This window comes from Zalophus californianus, chromosome 3, assembly GCF_009762305.2.
Source record: "Zalophus californianus isolate mZalCal1 chromosome 3, mZalCal1.pri.v2, whole genome shotgun sequence".
NCBI lineage: Eukaryota > Metazoa > Chordata > Mammalia > Carnivora > Otariidae > Zalophus > Zalophus californianus.
The window spans coordinates 186,605,012-186,616,064 of NC_045597.1; the positions used below are offsets into that span (position 1 = coordinate 186,605,012).

At 51.6% G+C, this 11,053-nt stretch overlaps 1 protein-coding gene across 2 annotated transcripts; it reads left to right on the plus strand.

Moving 5' to 3' along the window:
- Positions 1–1,731: 1,731 nt before the first annotated feature.
- Positions 1,732–9,627, plus strand: C3H2orf72 (chromosome 3 C2orf72 homolog). 2 transcript variants are annotated; one of them, XM_027591550.2, is made up of 3 exons: positions 1,732–2,358; positions 3,398–3,511; positions 6,813–9,627. In XM_027591550.2, exons 1-3 carry the CDS (start codon positions 1,767–1,769, stop codon positions 6,950–6,952), a joined length of 846 nt encoding a protein of 281 aa, XP_027447351.1. In that variant the 5' UTR covers positions 1,732–1,766; the 3' UTR covers positions 6,953–9,627. The 2 variants fall into 2 exon arrangements, with proteins under 2 accessions (XP_027447351.1, XP_027447352.1); XM_027591551.2 differs by having other exon boundaries at positions 3,401–3,511.
- Positions 9,628–11,053: the final 1,426 nt, after the last annotated feature.

The window sequence follows — 11,053 nt, forward strand, 5'->3', positions numbered from 1 at the left end:
TTGCTTCTGTGGCATCTTCAGGATTGTACCCACAGAGAGTTGTCAGCATCTCCAACACGTGACCATTTTGTCAGCCATGCATCACTTTTCTCATAGTACTGATTACCAACTGAAGCAGTTATTTATGTGTTTCTTTCTCTCTCTCTCTCTCTCTCTCTCTCCCAGCACTCCCTAGAACAGCCCCTCCATGAAGGCAGGAATTTGGCCTGTTCCCAGCTGTCTCCTCAGCACTGGGCACGGTACATGGCAGAGATGTTCAATAAATACAAGATGAGAGCTGGTGTTAGAACCCAACTCTGATTCTGGCTCAGGGCTTCTTGCTCCAAATCTGGAGCTTTTCCCACTCAAGCCCCTGGATCTCTGCCCTGAGCAAAGATGGTACACAGAGGGAAGAGGTTTATATTAACTAGACTCACAACAAAGATACAGGGTCCTTACTCCAAACATTGGCTAAAACAACTGCTGGATAATTAGCCTTAAAGCAGAGCTGCTTCTACATCTTCCAATCCCCACTGCTTGCACCCAGTAGGTGCTCAAAAAAGGCGTGTTTTATTGAATGGACATACAAATTCTCCAAGAGGAGACATTTCAGCATAATTATAGGGGACAGGGAATAGGGTAACTGAAGAGCGGATTAGGGGTTACATGGAGAAAGAGACAGCTGAGCATGAACATGCTCTGGACCCAAAGGGATCTTTTTAGTCTATACAGTGTATAACAGAGTGGAAGTAACGAGCTTTGACCAGCTCGGTCCAATGCTGCAGGCATGAACCGCATGCAGTTATTTATGTTTAATTAACATGAAATCACATGTAAAATTCAGCTCCTCAGTTGCACTAGCCAGATTTCAAGTAATAATAGTCACATGTGGCTTGTGGCTACTGCATTGGACAGTATAGATAATATAAAACATTGTCATCATCAAAGAATGTTCCATTGGATGAAGCTGACCTAGACCCTTAGAATTAAAGGAAATGCATCTCTGCTTCTAACCTGGCCTACTGACATCCTCTTGTCACCCCCTACACCACCACTCACCACCCCCACCCCAGATCCGAGCACCATCAGTGCCCACATCAGCCTTCCTAAGTTTTCTGCTCTACAGGGAGTAATGCTGTCTTCTTGGTTTTCACCCCCCAGTGCCCAGGGTAATAAGTATTTGTGGAAATAATGAGCCCTCGATTAGCCTTTGTTAAATGCTGAAAGCCCAAAAGGTGAATTAAGTGACAGAAGTAAGAGAAGAAATCCCTGCTTCCCCTTTTTTCTCACTTTCCTACCCCCTTCTCTGCATTTCCTTTTCTGGTGCCTCCCACCAACACTCCAAAGCAGCACAGTTAGAGGCAGCCCCCCCCCCAAGAAGTTCCGGTCCCCAAACTACACGGACTCCCCAGAAGTATCTGCTCCGGGTCTCAAACCGACCTAACTTGTTCACATGATAAGTTTCTGTCTTCCTTCACCTTTGGCTGCCCTGCACCTAGTAGGTGCTCAACAAGTGTTTGTTGAATGGATGACGGAAGCGGCGCATGGACGGATGGATAGATGGATGGACGAACAGATGGACGGCCGGTGTCCCCGCGTCTGCCACAGGGACTGCGGGAGGAGCCACCCTCAGGGCGCTTGCGGGGAAAGCCCCAGGCCCCCGCCCAGCTGAGCCCGGCCCGCGGGCCGGGAGTCGGGCGGGGCTTGGCCCTCGGGGGCGTGTCCTCCGGGCCCCAGCGCCGGCGCTGCAGGGCCGGGGCGGCCGCAGAGGACGCGCGGCGACGAGCATGGAGCGCGAGCTGGAGGAACTGGCGGCGCGGCCCGCGCGCCCGGCACAGCCGCCCTTCCAGGCGCTGGTGGAGGCGGCGGGCGGCCGCGGGCAGGTGCTCCTGGTGGGCGAGCTGTGGGAGCGCGAGCAGAGCCGCGCGCTGCTGCGGGACTTCGCCCGGGCCGTGTTCCCTCCCGAGCAAGCCGCGGGCAAGCCGGGCGGCGCGGGGGCCGGGGCGCCGGGGGCGCAGAGGGCGCCCGGGACGGCGGGGGCGCGCGCCATCCGCTCGCCGCTCGTCTTCGTGCTGTGCCGCGCGTCCTCGCTGACCGCCCGCGAGCCGCGGCGCCGCTTGCGGGAGATGCTGCGGGACGTGCGCGGCCGCCGGCGGGCCGGGGCGGCGCTGGTCGGGGTGCTGGTGGCCGACGCCGGGCCCGAGGACGCGGCGGCGACGGGGTTGCGGCTCCTGGAGGCGCTGCTGCGCGCAGTGTTCGGCCGCCAGGCGGGGGGCCCGGTGCAGGCGGCCGCCTACTGTCCCGGCCACCCGGCCTCCAGCCTGGCCGTCCAGGCGGCCGCCTGCAGGGCGCTACAAGCCGCCGGGCCCGCGCGACCAGGTGAGACTACGAGGCCCGGGAGGGCACGGGCGGTGGGCCGCTGGGGTGGGCCGGAGGCCCCCAAGGTGGAACCCTTTAGGTCAGCTTCACTCCTTGTGCACCACGGTAAACTGAGGCCCAGAGAGGGGAGGTGCCTAGCACTAGGCCTTCCCAGCTAGCGTGGAGCGGGCCCTGGGCACGGGGTCCAGTCTGTTCCGGAAGGATCCAGAGAGCATAAGAGACGCAGGGGCTTGGGAAAGCCGAGCCGGCCGACCAGCTCAAGGCAGGCAAGTTGGTGGAGAGAAGGTTGGACTCGGCTGGGAGCTAGGAGGGAGGGAGAGGAGGTGAGAAAGCCTCAGGAGGCCCAAGTTTCAAGGTGGAAAGGGGAACAGAACTGGGACCAGGGGTTTGGCGGGGCCAGGAGCTTCTAGGACCCTGTGCAGCTAGGGATGCGCCACGGAGTCATAGGAATAGATGCCAAGACTCCGAGTGTGGGGAAAGGGTGTGGGGACTGAAGGCCCAGAATTTTCTAATCCTTCTTGGCTACCCACTCTGGTTGTGCACCCACTGCTGCGTTTCTCTACACGTTCTCCTGAAGCGTAGGAAGGGGAGTGAGGGTCTTTTCCCAGCCTGGGTGACTACTGCCATCAGCACCTGGTACGGAAGGTTTCACAAGAGCTTTTCAGGGTCTCAGGATTAAAATACTGGCACTACGTACAGCTGGATCCCGCAGAGCTGAGGGATGCAGGATTGTTCTTTGCACTCCCAGATCCCTTCCTGCCCCAACCTTCCCAGCACCTCCTGTCCTCCAAGCTCTCCAGCCTTCCCTTCTTGCTACAGAGCTGGGGCTCGATCCCAGGACCCTGAAACCGTGACCTGAGCCGAAGGCAGACACTTAACCAGCTGAGCCACCCAGGCGCCGCCAGAATCTTTGTTTTTTTAATCAAACGGTTGAACTAGGGCAGTTGATAATTGAGGCTCCTGGTTTGCTGAACAGAAAATCTCTCAGTCCTGTCAAACATGCTCACCTGAGGCATCTGGGATTTTGTGTTCTTTCTAGCAGCAGGACCCTGGGAGAGACCGGGCCTCCCAGCACTGCTGGCGTGCTTTTCCTGGGGTCCCTGGAGCCGGGGGAAGGATCCAGATGCCACCTCCCCCAGTGACCCAGCTCAGGGTGAGTGTGCTGCCTTCCTGGCCTTCTGAGGGCCAGGTGCTTGGGATTATGGGGTTGGTCCTGTGCACACAGGGACCTAAGGGATAGAGTTGACCAATACCCATGGAGCATTTGCCATGTGCAGAGCATGGAGGTGAGTGATGTGAGGTGCTCCTGCCACCGGGCAACAGGCACACGGGCCCCCCAGTAGGGCCCTAGCCCCATGAGCCTCTCACTAATGAATGCAGTTGGTGGGGGCAGGGCTGGAAGGCAGGTGTCCGCCATAGGCATGGTGGGGTGCTTGGAGCCAGATGCATTCCATCTTCCCCCGAGGATCCAGAGAGCATCAGGAACACATGACATTGGAGCTAAGGGTTAGAGATTGTCCTAGGCAGAAATGGGAAGCCTTGGAGAGGAAGCAGTATGAACGAAGGCTTGAGGGCATGATGTCATGCTCAGAAAAGGAGCCCCTGTCAGGAGCGCCGGTGGGGGGCAGAGAGTACAGGAGACCGGGAGGGCTGGGGCTAAGAAGGAGGGCTAAGAAGGAGGGCTGGGACCAAATTGGGACCCTAGACCCAAGTCTCTCAGAAATAGTGAGCTGCGGGCCATTTCTGAGCAGGGGTGTCCTGATGAGGGGCGTTCTGGAGAGGTGACAACACTGTGGAGCAGGGAGGCACTAGAGGCAGAGCCAGTTAGGAGGGGACTGTCTAGTCCCAGGGGGGACAATGGGCATCCTGGACCCAACACTGGCAGTTTGGGAATGAAGAGGAAGGAACTGAGCCAGAAGCCTTTTCTAGGGTAGGATCCTCAGGCCGCTAAAGGGAGAAGGCGGGGAGACACAGTTCTTCGAAGTCCACAGGAGCAGCTGTTGAGGCTGTTGGGAGAGAGCTAGAAAGTGCTGGGGGAATAAGTTGTAACCAGCTAAATGTATGTGTCCCACAGCCCCAACGTGCACCGAACAGCACTGCTCTGTTACAGAAAAAAACAATGGGCAGTGTTTTAAAACACACTTTTCTTGTGTCCCTTATGTTTGAAAAAATCATTAGGCGAGGTGTCAGCCTTCCCTCGGCATGTAAGAAGTTACCACAAACTCAATGGCTTAAAACAACACGCATTAATTCTTCACGATTTCTGTGGGTCAGGAGTCCAGGCAGGGCCTCACTAAGCCGCATCAGAGGGTCAGCCGGGCTGCATTCCTTTCTGGAACCTAAGTCCTTCACGCTCACGTGGTTGTGGGCAGAATTCACTTCTCTGCTGCCTTCTTGGTGGCCGTCAGCTGGGGCTGTTCTCAGCTCTGACAGCCATCCCTCTACACGTCTCTCCAACAGCAGCTGCTTCTTCAAGGAGCAGGAGACTTTTCTGGTCTCCGATTATGTCACTCAATCACAGAAGGAATTCACACTGTTGTCCTCTATGGTGCCCTGATCAAGGGAGCGACCATCCCATCCTATTCACAGATTCTACCTGCACTGAAAGGAGGTGATTATATAGGATGAGTACACTGAGGGGTGGAAATCTTAAAGGTCGTCTTAGAATTCTGCCTATCACGGGTGAAAACTCAAAATATTTGAGAAAGGAAAACAAGTATGACAATCATTTGCTTACTCCCATCCCTCAAAAGTAATTATCATCCGTATTTTGGCATAGACCATTCTGTGCATCTGTCTGTCTACCTAGCTATATATCTCCTTGTGCTATTTAAATTGTAATAAATACGCTTCTATATAATACATGAATCATCTGCCAAATACATCAGGTATTTAAAGCATTCCATTGTAAAAATGTTAACTTCGGTCTCTCCAACATCATTTTGGATATTTCTGGAAACCAAAGGGAAAACATAAGCAAAGGAATCATAAACAATTTTACATAAATCTTGGATAACTCCCCTCTCTGTAGCATATAACAATTTTTTTAAAGTTTTATTTATTTAATCTCTACGCCCCACGTGGGGCTCAAACTCACGACCCCGAGATCAAGAGTTGCATGCTCGGGACGCCTGGGTGGCTCAGTCGGTTAAGCATCCGCCTTCGCCTCAGGTCACAATCCCAGGGTCCCGAGATCAAATCCAGCATCGATCAAGTCCAGCACTGAGGTTCTTGCTCAGCAGGGAGCCTGCCTCTCCCTCTGCCCACCGCTCCCCCTGCTTCTGCCCCCACCCCGACAAATAAATAAAATCTTAAAAAAAAAAAAAAAAGTGGAATGCTTTTTGGACTGAGCCAGCCAGGCATCCCTGTAGCATATAACAAATTATTTAATCTCAAGTAGAAGTGAATGTATTAAAATTGCATTCATGGACTATGCATTTGCATTTATACATAATAAATATGTGATTATACAGACACATTTATATGTACTGTTTTGGAATCTGCTTCCTTCACAATAACATTGTGAGTATGCAACATTCCATGGCAGTAATTACATATCAATAACCTCTTTTCTCTTCCAGGGGAATGGTAAGTAATTGTAGATTCACATGCAGTTGTAAGAAATCGTACAGAGAGATCCTGTGTACACTTGGCCCAGTTTCTCCCACTGGTAGCATCTTGCAAAACTATAGGATAATATCACACCTGGAATATTGACATTGAAACAATCCACAGATCTTACTAAGATTCCCCCAGTTTCACTTGTATTTGTGTGTGTGTCTGTGTGTGTGTGTGTGTGTGTTTAGTTCTATGGAATTTTATGCATCTTTTTTTTAAGATTTTATTTATTTATTTGAGCAAGAGACTGCATGAGCAGGAGCTAGGAGCAGAGGGAGAGGAAGAAGCAGACTCCCTGCTCAGCAGGGATTATGCATCATTTTTAATGCCTGAATCGCATCATGTGGGTGAGCCATAGTTAACTCAACCAGTCTCTTCTGTGGACATCAAATAGCTTAGGATGCTTTCAGCTGCAGGTAGAGAAACCATGACTCAAGCTGACATAGATAACAGCAAGAGCATTCAGTATCTCACCTAAAAGATAGTCTGCAGGTAGAGTCAGCTGTAGAGCTGATTGATTCCGGGGCCCAGTGACCCCATTGAGGACCCAAGTTCATTCCTTCTCTCCGCTGGGCCACCCTCCGTGTCATTTCATCCTTGGGCTGGTAGCAAGATGGCAGTTCTGCTAATTATTCCTAATTATTTCCTTAGGATAAAATCCTAGAAGTGGAATTGCTGGGTGAAAGGGTATTTACTTTTTTAAGGTTCTCGATATGTATTTTACTGTGGTTTTTAGGTAGATATTTAGTGGGGCCAACTTCCTCCCCTTTCATTGCTAGCTTACTTACTCTTAAACTTGACCTTCTGGTTGGGTGATTCCTTCTCTTGTGTTCCAGATCACCTCCAGGACCCTGAGGAGAAGCTGGTACTGACAGCCATATGTCCCAACGGAGACTGTGAGGACCCCGGGAAGGGGCCAAGAGCCTGTGATGGACTGGTCCATACTCCTGCTGATCCCGCTGGAGATTCGAGATGAAGGCTGGACCGCTGGGCTACCCACACTCTAACCTGCACACTGGGGACTGGCTCCTTCTCACTGAGCCCCCTTGCCTCCATGTTGACCTTGGAATGGTGGTAGCTTCAAAGGCCCCACCTGTAAGGGGACTGCTGCATTGAACCAGCTAGGAAAATGTATTTTCCTGGAACCTGCCCCTCACCTCACATTTGCTCACTCTCTGATCACAGTGAGGTTATCTGGTCTTTCTGTACTTCAGTTTTTCTATGCATTGGGACAGATGGCTGTCTTCTTTGAGGCTCTGTGGTGCTGTGGCAGCCGATGGTGTGTCTGCATGAGCATCTGTCATTTCAAGTGCATCTGGAAAGGACTCTGGACCAGAACTCATCAGATCGGGGAGGGGGGGTGGCCTTGGACATGTCATTGAACTTTTAGGGGCTTCTGTGTCTCAAACACAAGCCCCGGGGCTCTCAACCAAGAGCCAGGCTGCCGTTCCAGGCGGAATTGGAAACCTGTGTGGGTGAGTGTGAGAGTGTGTTGTGGGGGGGGGCGGGGTACTGTGACTATGAGGTGCCTCTGGCATTTAGTGGGTTTCTCACAACATACGGGACAATCTCCAACAGCAAAGACTTGTTCCACCCAAATTGCCCATCATGGCTCCTTCGAGAAACTAGATAAGCCAATCCCTTCTCCCTGTGAAATTCTAGGAAGTGTGTGCGCCCCACCCCCACCCCCAGCAGAGAGGGTTAGGCTTCCTGACACCTTGGCTCCCAGAGCAAGCCAGCAAAAAGACTATACTGCTGCCCTGGGGGCCTATTGGGTCAGAGCCAAGACAGCCACCTGCTTTGCGTGTCCCCTTTCTTCATGTTGACATTGACTTTCTATGCCAAATCCTTTGAGAATAAGGATGCTGGGAAGTGCCCATGGCACCAAACAAGAAAGGTAGGAGTATGGATTACAAGGACATGGGACTTTCTCTCGCTCTCAGGCCCTTGTCCAAGGTCAAAGCAGAACCAGCCCAGAGGTGCCAAGTTCCTGAATCCTTTTTCCTCTGTTTATGAGTCAGACAGGGTTGATGATGTTCCCTTAAAAGCCAGGAGAGCCATCTGTTCACTCGTAGAAGGAACTCTGCATTAACTCCCTTGCCTTCCTCGCCTGCCCCTGGAGAAGTGAAGTCTTTGGAATGGTAAGAGCAACTCCTGATTTTCCCTGGTAGGAAGCACTATCTAAGGGAAGTAGCTAAATTCATTCATTCGTGCACGATTTGCTCGGCAGACGTGCAGTTGGGCTCCTGTCTGCCCAGGGTTCTACAAGGTGCTGCATACCTTCCAGTAGTTACTTCGGCTTTCATCTCTGGTACCAAAATGTGGAATTGGAAACCTGTGGCTGAGGGGCTGTGTGATATCAAGGAGGGTCCCTCCTGGCTCTATGCTTCAATTTATTCTTCATAATAAGCAGCCTAATTCTGTCCCTTCTCTGCCTCATGGGGATAGTGTGAGGGCAGGCAGGGTGACATTGTATTTGGGGTTGGGTAGCAGCAGGTGTCATTTTAATAATGCAAAGCTGTCTCGCCAATAGGTAGACCCAGCTGACCTCCTACATGAGAGTGAATTCAATGAATTACCATTGATTTTGTTTTAAAGTGGGGAGACTGGTATTTTTGAAGCTGCTATATTTTTCTACTTCTCTTAATTTCTTTGTAATAATTCGGTTGGAGTTGTATTATTTGGTGGTGGGGGGAGCTTTTATTAAGGTAGGAAATTCTCTAAGGCAGAAGTTACAAGGCACAGCCTCTACTGTGTTTAAAAACCTTTTGTATTTGTTGCCAATATTTGAAACTTGAGAGATTGCACATAAAAAAGCTAGCTGGGTGGAGGATGGGGCATGCCATCATGTCCAGTTTGCTGCAACCCCCTCCCCTGATTGGAGCCCCCTTCCCACCCATCTAATCCACCTCTCTACTTTACTTCACTCATACATGCCACCTGCCTGGTCCCAGTGGACATTCGAGTTTGCAAGCCTGTGGGGTAAAGAGTGGATTACATATAACTTTTTCATTATTTTCAGTATCTCTGGTGACCAGCTGAAGAGAGAAGGTCTTTTCCTGAGATTTGTGTTCTGCTTCCCAACCGGGAAACAGGACTGAGACCCTTTGGGGCCCGGTTGGCTTTCTTGACACATGGCTATGTGTGATCTTTTTAGGAATGATCTAGTTGGTATTTTCTAGCAGACACAAGAGTTAGGTGCCGGAAGTGATGACCTTGGTGGTAGATCTCTTCCCCAGGGACTCCTATAAGGCATGAAGATTGCGGTGGGCCTGTCTGCGAATAGAGGCCCCGGATTAGGTCAGTGATACCAGGAGCCATTGGTGAGGGCCTCCAGTCAAGTCACAGTCTGGGCTGGTGGGTATTAATCCTTCTAATACGGCAGTAGTTGTGCTGCTTCTGACTTGACTCAATAATTCCTTATATCTAATAAAACCGAACAGTACCTCATTGCTGTCTATCGAAACCAGAATGGATCTTTCCCTTTATTCTCAAAGCATTCCTCACAGGGGCCCTTGGGAGCAGGGCGCCTGGGCAAAAGGTGGGAACCTCTGGAATAGTTTGGCCTGAAAGCCTTCCAGCCCTTGGGTAACATCTCCACAGCCCTATCAGCTGGGATTGGAAAACATGTAGCTGGAAAATAAATGTTTGAAAAGAGATCTTTTCAAAGATAGCATTTGGCTCGGTGTTCAACAGGATGTGTGCGTTCGTGTGCAGATATGAGCATGTTTAACAAGACAAAATGGCCTTGCCTAAGTCTCAGCCCTTTCTAATATTTGTATCTTGGTTTCTCTCCTCTCAAAGTATTTGTCTCCAAGACTTACCATGCAAGAGGAGTCCTTCAGTCATCAAACCAGAACAGGGCAAACCTGCAAAGGGACCAAGGGCCAAGGCCCCCAAACCAATGTGCTCTCAATAAGCTCCTCTTATCCCCAGCAGAGAACCCAGGACCCAAGCTCATGGGAAAAGTCGATGACAGCCGTGTTAACCTGATAGCAGACTAAACTTCAAAGGGTAGCAGCAGCACGCTGCGGGGCTGGTTCCCCGTGGTCATGAGACTTGCACTTTGTCCTGTTTGGATGGCAAACGTAACCAGTGCAGTGGAGAGAGCCTTTTGTTTTGTACCCATGGACTGCACAACCCCCTTCTGACCTGGTCTTGTGTGTTAGTGGATCGAGGATTGAGACAGACCATGGCTTGTGTAATCTTAGAGTTAGGAAACAAGGTACAAGGCAGGGTGGGTGACCAGGATCCTGCATGAATTCTCCAGATGCTTTTGGCCCCCTGAGCCAGAGTCCTCAGGTTGCATTATATTTAGGGCTGCCTAACTGGGAGCAGAATCAGAGGCTACCTACTGGGTCATGCCGTGGTACACAGAGATTGCAAAGGGACCAGGGTGTAGAATCGCTCAGGTCCAAAGTTGGCCTGGGGAATGGGGCCACTGTGGGTCCAGGGCTTTGGCAAGGGCGAGAGCCCTGTCTGGCTTCCTCCCTGAGCTCCCTGACCAGGACTCCTGCTGCGAGGGCAGGAATTTTTGCCTTTCACCTGACTGGTGAAATTCAGAGACCCTCAGGTAGGAGTCCAGATGTTAAGTCTCAATTCAGGCTTGTTGCTGTCCTGTTCTGCACTTATTTGGAGCAGTTAGGCACTTAGTCCTTGTGACCAAGCCCTCATTTTGAGTCCTGGTTATGAACACTGGGTCTCTTGTCTTTCTGCCCTGCATTTCTTCTTTTCCTCGCTGGTTAATGAGGACTTCTCAGCTCATTGCCCCAACTCTTGACTACCCTAACCACCTGCCATGCCAGGGATATTGCCCATTCCAGAACCCCTAGCTGCCAGGGCAGCCACTCTGAGCCCCTTGCTCCCTGGCAGGAGGGGGTCTCAGCTTTAGCCTCCGCCCCTCAGTCTGGGCTGGTCAGGCCTGTGCCAGCACCAGAGAGCAGGGCCAGGCCTGGATGGGAGGTCAGAGGGAAGAAGACCTCTGGGTAGGTCTACACCAGCCCCGCCCACCTAAGAGAACTCTAACACCAGGCACATATGTAGGTTTAGGTTTTCTAGTAGCCACATTAGGAAAAAA

Bases quoted from the DNA above. Each gene is read 5' to 3' on its own strand.
- C3H2orf72 (XM_027591550.2), top strand. From the start codon at position 1,767: ATGGAGCGCGAGCTGGAGGAACTGGCGGCGCGGCCCGCGCGCCCGGCA. The intron at 2,359-3,397 runs GTGAGACTACGA...TGTTCTTTCTAG, and splicing joins CGCCGGGCCCGCGCGACCAG to CAGCAGGACCCTGGGAGAGA. The intron at 3,512-6,812 runs GTGAGTGTGCTG...CTTGTGTTCCAG, and splicing joins CCCCAGTGACCCAGCTCAGG to ATCACCTCCAGGACCCTGAG.